The sequence below is a fragment of the Xyrauchen texanus genome, chromosome 29, assembly GCF_025860055.1.
Source record: "Xyrauchen texanus isolate HMW12.3.18 chromosome 29, RBS_HiC_50CHRs, whole genome shotgun sequence".
In the NCBI taxonomy this organism is placed as follows: Eukaryota; Metazoa; Chordata; class Actinopteri; order Cypriniformes; family Catostomidae; genus Xyrauchen; species Xyrauchen texanus.
Window position 1 is genome coordinate 4,003,590 of NC_068304.1, and position 18,526 is coordinate 4,022,115.

At 40.4% G+C, this 18,526-nt stretch overlaps 1 protein-coding gene across 1 annotated transcript; it reads right to left on the reverse strand.

The window, feature by feature from the left end:
• Nucleotides 1–6,937: 6,937 nt before the first annotated feature.
• LOC127622793 (uncharacterized) lies at nucleotides 6,938–9,304 on the reverse strand. The gene is made up of 7 exons (XM_052096881.1): nucleotides 9,293–9,304; nucleotides 8,902–8,975; nucleotides 8,467–8,750; nucleotides 8,026–8,360; nucleotides 7,412–7,831; nucleotides 7,142–7,296; nucleotides 6,938–7,019 (listed from the first exon to the last, which is right to left on the reverse strand). Exons 3-7 carry the CDS (start codon nucleotides 8,576–8,578, stop codon nucleotides 6,938–6,940), a joined length of 1,104 nt encoding a protein of 367 aa, XP_051952841.1. The 5' UTR covers nucleotides 8,579–8,750; nucleotides 8,902–8,975; nucleotides 9,293–9,304.
• Between the last annotated feature and the right edge of the window lie 9,222 nt (nucleotides 9,305–18,526).

An 18,526-nucleotide genomic window follows, 5' to 3' on the forward strand; every position in this document is an offset into this window, starting at 1 on the left:
CAAAATAATGCATTCTGATGTCTAGCATTCAATAAAAAAATAAAAAGGTCACCCAGCCACCCTTTCTTAGAGCTATTGAAAGAATACAGTAACTATTGTAAACTTGGGGGCTTTAAGCTAATACAGAAAGTGCTGTTCCAATAAAAAATAAATAATGAAAATAAACATTCAGAATTGAATATTTATGTTGAACATACTGAAAAAAAGCATCTTCATTCACATGCAAATAACAACTTACACTCTGACACTTTCCTTTCACCTTAAGAACACTGTGTGTGTGTGTGTGTGTGTGTGTGTGTGTGTGTGTGTGCGTGGGCGCCTCTTCAGGTGCTGGTGCATTGCCGTGGTGCTAGAATGGAAGGCCATCTCCATTTTGCAAAGACGACATATCACGGAATTGTTTCCTTTAATGTAAAAGAATTCCCATACTTTAGAGGAACGAGTGCCTTGCACTTCTGATAGTCTGAGGAGCCACTCGTGTTGCTACTACTCTCCGGCGCCGCCATCTTTGTTTTGGGTCTGACGAATCGACGCGCATATTTTGCGTAAACGTATTTTTTGCGTCTACGTCATCGATGACGTCGACGCGTTGTCCCAGCCCTAGATCAAACCTATGACTTCCACCTGGCAGGCAATAAAATGGATTGAAAAAATCCCACAGATTTACTCTGAAGGAGAGTTTCGAGACATATCTAGGGACAAGGACAGCATGTAGATAAGGTGTCGGCTCTTTTGACTTGGGCCAATAAGCAACTACTTATTAACCACCCAAAACACCTTACCAATGCCTAAGCAACCATCCAGAACACACTGGAAAACATGCAACAATGTCCTAGTATTTAGTTAGAATACTATAACTCTAGCCACAAACTCATAAACAGACAGAACACTTTACCAACACTCTAGAAACCCACAACAACCTAGCATCAAAATATCAAGTTTTGCATGGGTGGGTACTAAAACACAAATCTAATGATATGCATAGTGGACATGGAAAATGGATTGCGATACACCATGTAGAGTTAGCTTTATTGATTTTGCTCAGTTATGGCCAACAAAAACTTAAAAAAATAGAGAATGTAGTCAATGTAGTCCTGCATCATATAGCTTTGACGCATTATTATTTTAAATAACCATAATCATGTGTTCCGGCTGTGACTGCTGAGGAGGTGACCATTATCACTCTTAGAATTACAAACTTCCATTGCTTGTTTACCATGATGATCCCGATAGGTTAAGACAGGTTTGTGATGTGTTTTAAGCTTACTGTGTTTATAGCTAACATTTGGAAAGCAATCATTTTGACACACTTTGAGATTGGAACTGCGATATGATAACTGATCATTGATCATCTCAGCGTGAACCATATCCGCTAGGGAGCACCTCTCTTTCACTTTGACTGAAGCTGAAATCACACTATATTTTAAATCATGGACTTTTGCAGTTTAGCAATCATGAAACAACTTATTGCAATTTCAGATTTAATGCAACCAGTTGTGCAGCCTTCATGGACATCATATAGATGTCTCAGAGGTCATAGTCTGCAGGTTTCAAAGCATTTTAGTCCACCTGATCTCATATAATTATGTTACTATGCCAAGATTTTTGTTAAATAATTTGTACATGACTCGTTGTATGTATCGTGGCCACTTCCTTCCGGGTAGGGAGGTCAGTTTTGTTGATTTAAAATTCGATTGAGCATTAACATTAAAAAACGTATCTGTTTGGGAGAAAATGTAACTCTCTTTTAGTGCCACATAGTGGACATTTCACCTCATGATACGTGTAATTACCCATGTAATTTCATTTTGCAAAAATGAAGACTAAGTCACACATTATCATGGGATCAAGTTTTATTTAGATGCTTTTGCCTCATCATGCATACAATACATAATTTTCTGCCAAATGCATAAATGTAAATGATCAGCGAGCTGCATTCACTTAATGTTCCACTCATCTCTACAGAGTGTATGTTGTTAGATCTATGGTGCATATCAGCGGCTTTCTCCTTCTCTGTATGGCAGTGAAGCTTTGCCCCTGGGTGCTTCGACAGCACTTCTAAAAGAGAAATATTTTCGAAAAAGTTTAATTTCTCTAAAAGAGCAATACACAGCGGCGTTGTCTGGGCAGCGATCACACCGAGGCAGCGGTTGTGGATGGTTCGTTATCTCGCTGCGAGAACCTCACCATGGCAACGTTGCGGTTGCAGTGTTCCTTTGTAAAGAGGAACGCCACTCCAGCCACCCCCCCTTGTCGCTCCTTCTTCCCACGGGATTGAGGACGAACCGGCTGGCGATGGAGGCGATTTGGGGATGGCAGCGAGCTCGGTTTCACTGGGTAAATCCCCACGAACCACCCACACCCCGGCATGCTCGATGACAGGCTCAATTTGAGAGTGGCCAGTCTGCTTACTCCCTCGAGCCCCCCGAGCTGGATGACGAGTTCACTGCTGCATCGAAGAGCGCTCCGGCATCTGACACGGAAGACTCATCTGGACTGCCACCATTGGGACAGCACGCCCAGTCTGAGGCTGATGCCCAGATGGCTGACATGCTTGCCCGGGCCGCTGTCAGTGTGGGGCTGGACTGGAACCCTCTGTCCTCCCTACAGCCTGCACGGCTAGACGATTGGATCCTCGGGTCTGGGCAACACTCACAGCCACCCCCCTCGGTTCCTTTCTCCTTGGTGGTGCATGATTTCACTGCCTGCAACTGATCTCCTTGCTCATCACTCGGAGGTCCCCCGGGTGGACAGAGCGGTTGCGATCCACCTGTGTTCCGAGAACGCCGCCACCTGGCGGAATCGCCTGGTGCTCCCCTCCAAGGCCTGTAGGATGGCGTCATCACTGACCTCCAAAGCCTACAGTGCCGCTGGACAGGCCACCTCCACCCTGCATGCCATGGCCCTCCTACAAGTTCACCAGGCCAAGGCATTCAAAGATCTGCACTTGGGTAGTCCTGACCCTGACGTGTTGCAGGAACTGAGCTCAGCGACCGACCTCGCACTCAGGGCACGAAGGTCACAGCGCGAACACTCGGGCAGGCAATGGTCACCCTCGTGGTTCAGGAACGTCATCTTTGGCTGAACCTGGTCGAGATGCGCGATGTGGAGAAAGCATGCCTCCTCATGCCCCAGTCTCCCAGTTTGGTCTATTCAGCAGCACCATGGAGGACTTCACCCAGCAGTTCTTAGCGGTGATGAAACAGACGGAGGCCATTTCCCACATCATGCCCCGCCGCTGCACCAGTGTGGGCCATGTTCCGCCTGCTCACCGAAGGTGTCCTCCTGTGGCTTCCAGATGACAGGCAGCTCTGCTCCAACCTATGCCCAGCTCTCAGCCCCAGCGTCAAGTGGCCCGCATGAAGTGCACGCCCCGAACGTCCTCGCGTATCCGGAAGGCTTCCTGAGACATTTGCTCCTGAGCTGGTAAACAGACCACTGGAATCTTCAGTTCAAGGTATTTTTTTTGCCTCACCTCCTTCGGGCTGCGGTACTGGAGTTCGGTCCGGCAGACACTCACATCTTCCTAAGACTGCGAATGGACCACCTTCCCAAGGTTCCTATGACCCCCTTCAGGGACCAAGTAGTGAACCTGCAAGTGCTGCCCCGGGAGGAGGCAGACCCAGCCTTTTCGTTGCTGTGTCCAGTGCGTGCTTTGCGTACCTATCTGGACCGCATGCAGAGCTTTAAATATTCTGAGCAGCTCTTTGTCTTCTTTGGTGGAAAGCGGAAAGGGAACGCTGTCTCCAAACAGAGGCTTTCCCACTGGGTCGTTGATGCCATCGCATTGGCCTCACATTGCATCACAGCCAGGCCGTGCCCGCCCCCTTGCGGGTTTGAGGACACTCGACAAGAAGTGTGGCATCCTTGTGGTCACTGGCCAACGGCACCTCCCTAGCAGACATATGCAGAGCATCGGGCTGGGAAACACCCAATTTTACAATCTCAGGGTTGAATCGGTCTCGTCCCGTTTTTTCTCAGGTCTGAGCCAGTAGAACGCAGAACAACTGACCGGGTGAACTGGTCGCCGTATTTGTAGCAACTCCTCCCTCTCAACAGGTACCACCACGCCATTCCTACATGTGGCCTGAAAACCCATGTGATGTATTCACCACTCTTTACCTCCCCCCAGCCTGGGCAGGTGGTGTCCGCGGGGTCTTTTCCCCCAAAAGAATAGGAGTTGGAAAAGAACTCCTTCTCCGATGCGTGTGATAGCGTTAAGATGGCCCCAGCCACTTTGACACAATGCGAGAAACATAGAGAGAGATAAGGCATGGCTGGCGTTGCCTGCTCCCATGCTTGGCACGTCGCTTTGTTCCCCCCTTCGGGGTGCTGGGAACATAAAAGTTTATGATGATTTTAAGGGGTGTTGGGAAAGGGTACGTGCTGTCTGACGCAGCCTGTCACTTTGGCACACAACTGCCTGGCTGCATCTGCGTCAGCAGCGCACGTACATGGTTCAGTGCATGGTGTGACTGAATAGGGACCCCTAGTGTCACTTCTTTGACACAATGTTGAAGTGAGCGACAGACAGGGAATGTCTAGGTTACTGTTGTAATGGAGGGAACGAGGCATTGTGTCCTCCCGGCCATGACGCTGAACCAAGCCATTGTTATGACCGAACCTCATTCTCGGCTCCTCGGTGCAAAACCTGAATGGATAGAAGCATGATTTCCTCCCTTTAAACCCGTATGTCTGGGGGAGGGACATGCAAATTCTGTCTGCCAATTTCTCATTGGCCTTTTCTCAAGTTCAGAGATGCACAAGGCTCTCAAGAGAGACCCCTAGTGTCGCTTCTTCAACACAACGTCTCGTTCCCTCCATCAGACGTTTCCTTATCCAAATCCATGTGGAAAGAGTTGGTGAGAGTTTCATTAACGTACATTGCAGAGTGTTATTTCATCCAACCGGATAAATGATTTCAACTGATAAAACAGTTCAGGTATTTTCAGGTGCTATTTAACGTATCATTATTTCTTGTCACGACACAAACCCAGATTAGGTGGTTTTGAATATATCTGAAAACCACTGAAAAACTCTCTGCATGTGTCAGGTTAAACCACCACAGATGGTTACACTTTACATGCCTCTGTACCTCATTTAGTGAAATGGGTGTAATATTGAAGGTCTTTTGTGAGTTGTATTTTCTGTTTTTATCTGAAAGTAATACATTCCAAAACACGACTTACGAGACATGAACAATAATGGCATTTATAGCAATCCTAGACTTCAGTTAGTTTGGTCAGACATCTCTAGAGGCCAAACTGCATATCAACCTGACACCTCACCAATCACTGTTACTATGTTCATAGACATGCCATCAGGATCATGCTTATTTTTTTAAATCTTTTTTGTAGTTTGAATCAAGGCAACATTAAACCAAGGACCAATTTCATGTCTGGTGTAAGTGAAAGTTGTTCATGAGCTGCTTGACCAGTACACAAGTGCAGGTTCAACACAAGTGTGCATGACCTTTGTTAATAAGAGCCAAAACTTCAGATGCACACAGCTGTAAAAAGGCTTAAACCAATCAAAGCCCCCATGCAAAACAAATTTAATATGTCATCAAAACTTCATTGTGCCCTGCAGATGCCAAGAGAAAAGTGAGGAAATAACTGAGAAAAAATATTCCTAATTGAGCTAAATAGAAGCAATGTGTTTCATCAAAAGTGATAAGTGCTAATTAAGTCATTTTCATGCTTGAGTATGTGTCTTTCATCTGCATGTCCATATGTTGCATACATTCAAAAGAAGGCAGAGAAATTAGACAATTAAATCATATACCTACAGAAAGATGGCATGCAAGCTGTTACACTTTCAATCTAACATTTAGGATTTTCTAACATTTAGGTGCCTTTCAGGGATACATCAGACTTAGAGAAACAATTTTGGGTTAGGGGTAGGAGATGTTAGGGTTAGAAGAGGTTAATGTTAGGAGAGGTTAGGGTTGGAAGAGGTTAGGCTTAGGAGAGGTTAGGGTTGGAAGAGGTTAGACTTAGGAGAGGTTAGGGTTAGGAGAGGTTAATGTTAGGAGAGGTTAGGTTTGGAAGAGGTTAGACTTAGGAGAGGTTAGGGTTAGGAGAGGTTAATGTTAGGAGAAGTTAGGGTTAGGAGAGGTTAATGTTAGGAGAGGTTAGGGTTGGAAGAGGTTAGACTTAGGAGAGGTTAGGGTTAGGAGAGGTTAATGTTAGAAGTTAGGGTTAGGAGAGGTTAATGTGACCGATCGCGGAAAGTAGGGACACAAGTCGGTTTTGGGGCATTTTGAGTTATTCACATATTCTGAAAGTGTAGTCTCCAAGCTTTCCAACGATTTGTAACACATGGAAATCTGACAATATTTGGAGAAGTTGTGGCCATTTGAAGGTAGGCACTCAAAAAAGCTAAAAGGGGAGAAAACGGCCTCAAAAGATTGTGCAGTTCTCACCTCTCTCTGCTGCTGGGAGTGACAATAGGGCTCATTTACATCTCATTTAGATAAGCCATACCCCCTGTAAAGCTCCCCTGTAAAGCTGTAAAGCACAGGGGGAGCAAAAGGTCAGGAAAATGTGCCATCAAAGAAAAAAAAAGTTTGCAAACAGGTAATAAATAAATGTCTCTTAGCATCTACCGATAAAACTGTATAGGCAACTCTTATGTACACTGAGTGCTTTTCATACAAGAATGTAAAACTAAATTCAGGTGGTTGGTTGATAAAGTGACATTGCAGGTGTTGTAAACAAGAAAAAAGGTCTTTGTGACACACTCCAATGAAATTACATTCAGCATCCTCTTCTGTGGACTCTTCTGTGTTGTGACCCTTGGCGCTGGGCATGTGATGTCTCTTGCCTCGTCAGCACAGAATGGCCTGATTTTTTCATATAGATAGGTCTGCCTGTCAATTTTCAGTCCAGGTGGGGCCAGGACAGGAAGACCGTCGACAGGGGGCAGATCTGCTCCGTCAGCGCAGTAGCTGATATTCGACAGGTTGTGCATCACGGTGACTTTTTGCAAGCACCACACCTGGTCTCTTGGCTTCAAAGCTGTGACAGAAAAAGCACATAAGACATTTTAAACATGGCAAAGTATTTTCTTATAAAAAACTGTCATGTGTATGTTGTTGCTATGTTATATTGTATGTACACAATGTGAAAGTTTCAATTACCTGAAGTGCTGATAACTCTTGATCTGTGGGAGTCTACGGAAGTGGCGAGTCAGATGCTGCTGCCAGTCGAAGGTCTGGACTAAAACTTTGCCCTCTGCCGTTCCAACAAGCTGTGGGATATTGAGGTGACTCACAGGAGAGCTGTTTTCCACAACCTGATGACAAAAAAGAGAAGAGAGGAAGAAAAAAAAAGATCTTAAGTTAAATGTTTCATTGAAGCAGAACAGAAAACAGCACTGAAGTCATTAAAGCAAAGTAAAGTTAAAGTACCTCAGCGATGTCTGCCAAAGTGTTGACTCTTGTCTTCATGTAGGCTTGCTTGATGAGTCCAAAGCCACAGTCAGGGGAAAACTTGGTGTGGCCAGCAATAAGGAAGTGGATTTCAATTTTATCGTGAAGCTTGTGTCCAACCCGCCAGGCAAGGTACCAGAGCATGAAGTTGTTCTTGTTCTGCCCACTGCAGTTGTCACAATGAAGATCCACCTCTGTTTCTCCAACTCCAAAGTTGCCGAAGAAATGATGCATGTAGCTGATGACTTCATTGCTTCCCTTAGTAGATGACATGCCTTCATCAATCAGGTAATTCACCTGTTTCTGCAGCCCTTCACATGAAACACCAAATAGGCCACATTTCCGTGGGGTCAGGAAGTACATTGGTCCTGGCTGGAGAGGGTTTGAGGGAAAGTGTAACTGTAGGAGACAGAGGGAGAGAGGGAACTTGGATTAGATTAAATTAAATTTGCATCTATTCATAATTGTCTAATAAAGATAAAACTTACTATATTGATGCTATTCTGTATTTGCACTATTTATTCTCATGCACCAAATCGCCCTTTAAGGGACATTAATAAAGTAAAGTGAAGTAAATGTGTGTGAAATATTACCTGCTGAGCAAAATCAAAACTGTAATGCATCCTAATCTTCTTGCTTGCTGGTAGGGATGGTCCAAAAGACAGGTTGGAGCCAGAGCAAATCTTTCTGCAGGCAGCAGTCATGTCGTTGTACACAGCCCTCTCTTTCTGCACAAGGGAAAGATGATCTTGTTGCTTCTTTACTGCTTCAGACTTTCTATCATCTGGGAGGTTTGCACTTCGTATCAGCTGCTCGTTATTGCTTTGGCACTGCCAGCAGAGATCTGTGCGTGGCCGGCAACTTTTGATGTGTGGGAGAAGTCGGTTCCACAGTGCTTTGAAGCTGGTTTTACAAACTGCACGCTCACCTGAAAAACAGATATTGCTTATGGTTAATTGTATTGTAATTGCTAATAGTGCTCCGCATTATTTCACTTTATAAGCACTCAATTTTAAATCAATGTTTACACATACCAAGCTCCTTAGCAGACTTCACGTAGAGACGCCACACTGAGGCCTTGGACACATGAGTTGGCAGCAACTTCACATGCCAATCCTTATGCCCAGGCTGTCGGCCAGGCAGCATGATGGCATTGTCTTCTGCATAGTGTTTTATGAAGTCCACAACTCTGTTGATATCCTCAGGGCTGATGAACCTGGCTGGTGGACGTGGCAATGAGTGCTTCTTCCTCAAACGTGGTCTTGCCCCATTCTCCTCATAGTGTTTGACTATATCAGCCAGGGTGTCTCTGCCAATGCTGAAAAAAGGGGGAAATAAGAAAAACGTTTAACATCATGGTCTTGCTAACAGGCATCTTGTCACCTATATCAAAATGTATTGTACAAATTATAGGTACTTTTACTTTACTGAAGTAAATTTTATGATGAATACTTTTTACTTTTACTTACTTTAGAGCTTGTATCTGTACTTCCTGGTTTAGTCTTGTTTTAGTCCTGGTTTAGACCTCAGTTAGTGGTTAGACCTGGTTCGAGTCAAAGGATTAAAAAATCCTAAATTAAGTCATTAACACCAGTCAATTCAAGCAATTGAAGCATTATTCAAATTAATAGCAGAAGCTCACATTACCATCTTAAAGCTCATTATAGTAATGGGGGTTTTGGCAAGTGATATGATGCTAACGATTAGCAGCTAACGTTACAATTAAAACGACAGTCCTGAGCTAGCTAAAAACAATAGGTAGGTATTGGAAGGTCTAAACATGGACTAAACATGAGATAACGTGTACGTGTTCTTAGAATGAACAAAAAACGACAAACTTTGATGTTTATGGAAACTCACCCCATAAGAAACAGAAAAGTATTCTTGCAGATCGTTAGGAGAAGTAAGGTTTAGGAGAGGTTAGGCTTAGGAGATGTTAGAATTAAACAAAAATAAGTTCTGGGTTGTTTCTGTAAACACATTGTTGAGTTGATTATGTTGGGTCATAATTTTGGGTTGTTTGGGGTACTGTACACACACTATTGGGTTGCTCCTGCTGGGTCGTAGGCGTTGTAAGCGGTTCATTCACAGCTAAACAGCTGGTTGGCTTGCTTTGACCCTGCTGCTGGTTTATTATGCCACTCAATTAACAAACTTTCTGGATCTTTCTCTTGTGGTCAGACTTGAGGTTCACACAACACAAGGCGGAGAGTATTTTATGGTAGGTTAATATGAATACTTTACCTATATTTTTAATAAGTTGTGGTAATAGCATTATTTTAAGATCATTTAAGTTTAAAAGTACAATCTTAGATCATGGGTGGCATGGTTATTCTGTGACATTTATTAACAAGCTAACTATTTAGCAACGTTTATATGATGCTAGCTAGCTATCCTTAACAACCGCTAATATCCACCCTATATCTGCAGCCTTTTGGTATTTTGCAATTTAAAGTTTGGCGGTCCACTGGCTTCATTCACCTGAAATTTTTATACTGATCAATAATGTCTGAACATACGTATATTCATTCATGTTAATGAATTAAGATAGGAGAACGGCTGGTGCTGATGGACAGTTTCATTAAAGAAAAGTTCAATGAATGACAGCCTGGTAGACATCTTTAAAGGTAAGTAAATTTGTATTGAGAAATAATGTTGAGATGTTACTATTAAGGGACAGAAAGTAAAATTGACTTTATCTACTTTACTGAGTTTTCTACTTCAATAAGGGTGGATGTTTGTACTATTTGATATGCTTGATAACTATGCAGGTAATTTAGGTCCAGAATGTTTTAAACCAGGGCAGCACAGTGGTGCAGTGTTTAGCACTGTCACCTCACAGCAAGAAGGTTCTGGGTTTGAACCTGCTGGTCAGCTGTGGTCTTTCTGTGTGGAGTTTGCATGTTCTCCCTGGTACTTCAAAGACTCCCTGGTTTTCAAAGACATGCATGTTAGGCCCATGCGACCTATCTTGATCTACAGTACAGGATATAGAGGATATAGATGATGGATGGATTTTTTTAAAGCATCGTATCTCGGTCAGGCCTTTTTCACTCTTGGATTCATCTTTGCTTTCTTGGTTCAGTTCTTTCCTCATCAGTTCAGTGTAAACACAGGGGCATGACTGAAATTATTGATGGCTAAAGTGGTCTGGTGTTTTATCGCCAGCCTTTTTAATTAGCACTAGGGATGTTCATCATATCCTGCGTATTCATGAATAGGAGCTTCCAAACAATGACATTTACTCACTTAACACTGAGAAGGTTTGTGTAATTTAATGTTAATGACAATATCAACATTAAAGTAATATTAACAAAAATAAAATTAGTCCAAACTACTATTTCAAATGAACTTTTACATTTCATTTGCAAGACTGAGATTGAATACAAATTTAATTTGTTGCCTTTCACATATTTGCAAATGTTTATACATTTGTTTTTTTTGGTGACCCATTTTGATACTTCCACAAAATAAGCTTGATAACTTAAATGTCAGTTATATTGCAACACTAAGTGACTGATGTGTAATTAACAGGTGGGGACCATCATGATTTAGTACATAGAAAATGCAGAGGCCAATCAACCTTTTCCACACATTTTGTGCTTGGGAGATGAGACAACGATGTGCCAAGCCTTAACCATTATTTCAGGCCATGCCATTGAAAAAGAGTCTTTGCTTGGAGCTGTTGACCTGTGTTTCAAGTCTTTTTTTGTTTTTGACATTAATTACACCAAGCAATGACTCCCCACCTGGGAGATTCTGCAGCATGCAATCTACCGTATTGATGGACATGAGTCCTCAGCTGTTAAGTTTTTGAGGACAACAGTTTGTTCTGCCCACATTTACGGTGTATGCAACATTTTTTGTAATGTGTTTAAAGACCTAGTACGAGTTTGAAAAAGTAGGTTTTTCAGAAAATTCTAAATGGCAAATTTGGGCAGTTGTTGGCGCTAAAGGGTTCGAGGTAGAGACACCAAATTTGTTCTGGTAACAGATCAGACTGTCCTCTATCTGTGTGCTAAATTTCATAACTTTGCCCCAAGCGGTTCAATGGGCAGAAGAATAAGAATAATAGGAACACTAATGAAAACAATAGGGGTCTTCGCCCCTTCGAGGCTTGAAACCTAATTAGTGCTTTGGTAGAAAGAGATCTAATATTTAGTAGTCCTACATTTATATGCTGTTTATCTTCTGATATCTAGTTGATACAGTCTCTATGTGTTGTAGTATATGTGTCCTTTTTGACATCTCAAGGCAGCTAGCAGATGTTCGGATTAACCAGTTTGTCTGCTTCCTGACCTGGGCCCCCAATAGTCAAATAGCAGCTGTACATGTAAAAATGTATGCTGATAGTGATGTGTGATTCGTTAAAAGAAACAAAAGAGTAGAGTCTTTTAAATTTGATTCCTTTGAACTGAACAAAAAGATTAAAATGCGGTCTGAATGATTCGTTTTGCGATGATTCGTTTTATGAATGATTCGTTTTATCACAAGCGAAGCATGAGCCAGATTGCATGTTCTGTCGTCTGTCTCCTCTGGGGAAGACAAGAAACTGATCATGTGATAATTTATTTTTTTTACTAATTAATTTTATAAGTTAAACTTAAACAGTATGAAAGCTGTGAAATAATGAAGCTGTGCAATCAGTCTCCCACCTTTACAGGAGACCTGTCCATATAAAATTAAATCACACGCATTTACATTTTACATTTAAAGAAGATATGATATGTATGAATAATTACCAGTGCTCATGAAAATGTTCAACAATATTTAATTTGATATTTTCTAGTGAATATGTCCATAAATATTTATTTTTATGTTATGAAGATGTGAATGGTATTTGCCTAAGCAAAACTAGTTTTCTGATGATTGCTAAAGTGTTATATTTAATTGGTTGCACATTTATGCTACAGTATGTGCTTACTAGGGCTTTCTAGATGGTCTCTAGGGCATTTTGTGCAGTTGTCAAGGTGATCGCTGCTGTGTGTTTGCTACAGTATGTGGTTGCCAGGTTGTTACTATGCTGTTGCTAAGTTGTTTTCTGTGTTTTTTTTTTTTTTTTGCAAATTGCTCTGCATTTTATAGGGTGTTCTCTGTGGTTGTCAAGTTGTTGCTATGTTGTTGTAAAGTTGTTTTAACGGTGTTTCAGCACATTGCTTTACAGTTGCCAGGGTGTTCTGGGTGGTTGCTTAATGGCCCAAATGAAAAGAGCCCACCCCCACAAGTCTCTGTTTTGGTCACTAATATGACTCAATTCCCCCCTTCAATGTTCCAGTTTTTATGTACTGTGGTGTTCACTTACACTCATCACATAAATATGATCATTCTGATTTGTCTTGAATGGGCCATTAAAGGGATAGGTCATTTAATTTTCGACATTCGATACAATTCTGCAGAACACAAACAAAAAAAGAATATTGCTGTTATGTAGGTCAATTCAATGTAAGTGTATTGTGGCCAGAACTTTGAAGCTCAAAAAAGTGCATAAATGCATCATAAGAGTAATACATAAGACTCCAGTGGTTTCAAGTACTGTCTTCTGAACAGATCCAGTTGGTTTTTGGTGAGAATAGACCAAAATATAAGCTCGATTACACTTCCTATAGCGGCATCTAGGGCTCTGCGCATGTGTCAAGCACTAGAAAGTGAAATGAAGCTTGAAAAAATGATCAAGCCTAGAGATTGCAATAGCAAGATATTCAGTGAAAATTAGTTACAATTGGGTTTGTTCTCACCCAAATCAACTGAATCGCTTCAGATGGCATGGATTTAACCACTGTAGTAGTATGAATAACTTTATGCTCAATTAATGTGCTTTTTGTAGCTTGAAATGTCTGGCCACCATTCACTTGCCTTGAATTGACTTGGCGAAGCTGGACATCATTAGTGCTGACATGAATAACAATTTTAGAAAATCTATTTTTAGCATTAGCCAGCACTTGTAAATTTGATCTGATGTCAGATGTCCAAGTCCCTGAAATGCATTTTACAATAGTGGCTGGAGTCTCTATTTCCTTGTTCTTTACAATAGAAGGCTCTTTCAACATGATTCTCAGAGGGTGCATCACTGAGTGGAGAGAATCGATTGGAAACCCTAACAGGAAAGGGAGAGTGGTGTCGCTTGCTGAGCGAGTATGCTGCCGAGACATCACCCAAACACCCTGCTGAAGAGGCTCTTCAGCTGGAACCAAAATGTGTGTTTTGCTTACTGTTCTACCCTCATCCGAAACAATATCTACCGGCTTCTCTTTCTCACTGATCTCCACTAGCTTTCGGACGTGTGTCTCTAACTCATTTACCTTCTCCGTCAGCCTGACTAATTCCTTACATTTATCACATGTAAATCCCTCACTGCTGATGGAAGAAGCTATTGTAAACATGTGGCATGCAATGCTGGAAGAAATAAAATGAGCAAATGCCATGACTTTCCACAATCATTTGTTGTTGTTGTTGTTATGTTTTTTTCTTGATCAGCGAAGCTTTGAGATCGATGTGGTTCGATGTGCTTCCTAATGAGAGAGTAAAATACAAGAATATGCACAATGCTAAGCAGGCTAGCAAGGTAAAAACACAGACTCGTGCAGCATGCCGGCAGCATCCGGAACACGATTTAAACAGCAGCAACCAGAACAGGAGTGAGCCTGTTCTTGCCTTTGTCTCTCTGTGGAATTAGTTTAGCACCATTCTTGCTTTGATGAGCACCCATCCTCTCTCTTTTCATGAATTTATGTAAGAAGGCTTGATTAATCGCATTTGTGGAGGTGAGAGAGAAATGGGTCTACATCTGTAAGCAAACAGAGAAACTGGCGGGCCATGTGGAATTGAAAGGCTTTAGTTGGAGAGGAAAATTATTTGTGTTTGTCATCTCTGTCACCACCAGGCCTGAGCTCTTTTAAGTAGACTGGGTTGGGATGAGATGCCCCAGTGCATTGGAATTTCAAACTACTCCTCTCCAAAAGAAACCCGCCAACATATATTTACATGCCTGTCCTATGATTATGAGATGAAAGCTGAAACAAACAAAACCAAAGGGGTCATGGTACAGTTATTGATGTAGTCTTGTGTGTGTCCATGTCTACAAGGAACTTTGAAATTTTCTGTTGAATTTGTCAGGGTGGCTTTTACTTTCTTCCCATTACACATAAGCAGTATATATGTATAGTGCAAACTGAAGATTCTGAGCATTAGCAGCGCTAAAGACATTCTATGGTGTGTTTTTATCAATTACCTCTGTAATTAATACATTAACAGAACAATAAGGATGTGATTACAAAGGCATCGGTTTGAATCAGTAAATTGTGCTTGGCTAATAAGGACAGAGACTGTGGTGCCTGTAGGTTTTTATTTATGATTCTGCTGATTGTGCAGAACATTATCATGCTGTAGTTCAGATGTGGACAGGAGAGAGAGGTTTGGTTCAGTACAAGCGCTGACCAGCAGAGAGTGCTGTGGTTTATCTGATAGCTACACATCCTGTCCGCATGATTTTAACAATTGCCCTTTTTTCAGTGAAGACCAGATATCTGTTTATTATATTTGATGGAAGTTTGAATTCAAGCAGAGAAAACAGCTAAAAACAGACAGAAAGCATCATGTCTTGTGTTTTATACCAGCACTTAACATATGCACTTATGAATTATAAAATACACCAATTAAAGAGATTAATTCCATCATGCCATGGCCATTTCTACTCTAAAGGGAATTTAAAAGCAGTCTTTTCTCTGTTTATATGTTTGATGTCGTCATTAAATATGGAAAGCCAGAGAACATGTTTTTAATAGACCTCGAACTGCCACTATTGCTGCACATTTGTAATAAATAAAATATATGGAGAGAGAGCATACATTTGTGTTGCTAAACAATTACAGTTGTTGTCTATACACTCTCTATAGTGTACAACTTAACTGCTTGACTGAAATATACCTTGACTAAATTGTGTGTGTGTGTGTGTGTGTGTGTGTGTGTTGATCTATGAGGATCTTCCTTTTTCTTACTTTCTGTATATTCTGTGTATAACTGTTGTTCATTTACAATTTGTTGGAACTGAATGCTTACAGTAATTCAATATTCACTTAATTCACAATTTCTGTGTTCTTCTTGACTGGACAGTGATCCATGTATTGTTTGTTTTAACAATAATTGTATTTCCATGTGAATATGATATTATATTACGTAATACACATCTTATTGTTGAATTAGAGCTTTGTAATTACTCTGCAAATATGATCACTGCATTGCATTTAGTATATTCAGACATTTATAAAATCATGATGTGCGTCAGTCAGTTTTACTGACATTATACAAGCTAATTGGCTCATTTTAAGAACATGTATTGTGTTTCTATTTCAGTAAAATTCTGCTCTTTGATTATGAAATTATGTCCAAATTTGACTATCATTGAAACAGTGATGATGGTAATTAAAAAAAGAACATCAATGTAAATGATTTCTTCTCCCTTTTTAATCCATGAATATTAAATGTGCATGCGCACAACTCATAATTCAATATTGTTAATAACATCTGTATTTTCACCGAGTGATAAATGTGTAATCAATTATTCCTCTCTGAAAGTTAACGCTTACAATTACTTTCAATTAGTCAAAGAAGACAAAAACAATTCAGAATTATTTTCAATACAATAAATGAGCATTAAATTAAAGGAGTGTCAATGTTTTCATTTTGAATGATTGAAAAAAACAGATGTCATTAGCCATTAGTGTTGCTCAAAGACAGGAAATCTATTCTTCTTTTCTCTCTTTCTGTGTGCCAATGAGGGCAAAATATCCAATGCCCGACAATCAATCTTGTTCTCATTTCAACCGTGTAGCAGAACACTTCTCTTTGCTCTGACTCAGAGAGAACAGTGATTTGAAGGCATTGCCACTATGACATTTATTTCTATGGATGCATGACTGTTTATTTGTTGTCATTGTTTTCATTTTACATCTCAGCTTCTGCAATTACTGCTCACTGAATACATTAATGGTCTTCAGTATTTTGTATTGTTTTCTAGTAAAAATATCCAAACATCCTTAAAACAAGAAAAAAAATAAAAAAAGTGTGCTTTTTAAAATGAGCTTTTCTTATAGCATTAGAGGAAATATTTTAATTTAAATTTGTATAAATATAAATATAACAATAAAATCTATAGGGAGGTTTATGCTTATAACAAGAAAAAAAAAAAACAGTTTTCCATGGTGGGGTTAGAAATATAATTCAAGATCATCTCTGAAAGCTTGTTTTATTTTATACAATATTTTATGCTTCAGACATACAGTATCTTTATGTTATTTGTGTCAATAAATTTAGTGATACTTAAAACAAGAATACAACTATTTGCCACTGAAATAAGAAACATTAACTTGATTCAAAGGTTTTATTTTTATAAATGTTATTTTTCAAATAGTGTTATCTTCTTTCAAGCATAAACCTCACTAAATTTAGTTGTCAAGTAAATATATGTTTATGGAAAATAATTTTTTTTTTTTTATTATTTTATTATTTTGCAGTAAAATTGTTAAGAGGTATTTATATACAGCACTGAAATGTAAAAAACAACCAAGCAAAAAAAATATATTTTTTAAATAAATTAATAAATACAAGACTTTCCCCACCACCTTGAAATGAGTGCAGATGCATCTTATTATTCAGACTTAGCGCTTCCAAAGGCTAGAATTGTCAATACATTTTATTGTAAGGGGCTAAGTGGACATGTAAGCCTTCCCTCCAGTAGTGCGAGGGATTGGGGGTAATTGACGTGGTGCAGAGAGAGCGTGGGACAGACATAAATATTTGAGAGTACATTGATTTCAGGTTCATCAGGAGATTTGTCCTCTGTTGGACGGCATGGATGCAGCTGCAAGGCCTCAGGACACAAAAGCCTGACAATGACAAGACAACATGCCTGCAAAATTGACCGGAAAAAAGTCCTTTCTGCAGCAGGCTGCGCTAACGTCTTTTGAGGTATGCAAAGTTGAAGCATTTTCTAGACAAATCACTATAGCCATATGACAACAATTTATTTTCTTTCACTTTCTCACCTTTCAGAAAGAGCTTAAACACAAAGTACAGTATTGTTCAAATTAAAAGGGCAGTCTTTAAAGTAACTGATAATATGCTTTTTTAAGACACAAAACATCTGATTTTGTCTTCAAGACACACCTGCTGAATGATCCCCCCCTTTGCATATTGTATAAGTTAATTAGATGTTGTTAACTGATCTCACAAGGTTTTACAGAAAATTGAGAAAACATGTACGTTGCCATATGGCAAATAGTGGTTGCATAGACTGGTCGACTAGTTGAGTACAACTAACATAGTCAGCCTGAAGTCAACTAGTCGCTCACTATGTGGTTTATAAAAGGTGTCTGTTGGAAATAAAGCAGGTGCAAAGCCAGCTGGCTCTGTACTGAAAAGGCGAAGTGGCTCAAATATACACTAGGCTGTGATATCCTGCAATATATGCAAATTGGCTTTCAAATATAACCCAAATACTAGCATTATGCTAACCAGGAAGCTGTTTGCTCCTTCAAGAACACGATTCGGAAACAGTTAGAAAAGCATTTCAAGTTGGAGTCCACTGACATGATGGAATGCATCCCAATTATCATCTGCACGCTAGATCCCGTGTTCGCCCGAAACCATTTGAACAAGTGGCTGCAAGAGGATGGGAAACTGCCTGCAGTTATAGGTAGTCCAAGCTAAGCTAAATCTGTTCAGACACTTATGTTAACTTTAAACTATGTTATAGCTCAATGTATGCATACTAAGGATGTGGACAGAGAGTCAACGTTCGGTTAACCGTTTGACATGCCACTATTCGAATATCAAAATCACTATTCGGTTATTCTACATGTGCAATAGAAGTCTTCAACCTGACCTGAACTTGACGAGTTACGACAAACCATCGGGTTTTCTGACCGGGTTTGGGACAGTTTTTCAAATATAGGGCGATTTAGGGGCTGTTCACACATGCTTTTGTATTTCTATATCGTGTTAACATGCGCTGGACGGACGTCTTTGACTGTTGCGCTGAATCTCACTGTTTTTTGTCTCGTGCTGGATTGCTGCATTTTTAGACACCAAGTAAAGTTA

Coding starts and splice junctions, on each gene's coding strand:
- LOC127622793 (XM_052096881.1), bottom strand. CDS start 8,578: ATGCTGCCTGGCCGACAGCCTGGGCATAAGGATTGGCATGTGAAGTTG. Junction 7,297..7,411: donor CTTTGGCAGACATCGCTGAG/GTACTTTAACTT, acceptor TTTTGTCATCAG/GTTGTGGAAAACAGCTCTCC. Junction 7,020..7,141: donor AAGAGTTATCAGCACTTCAG/GTAATTGAAACT, acceptor TTTCTGTCACAG/CTTTGAAGCCAAGAGACCAG.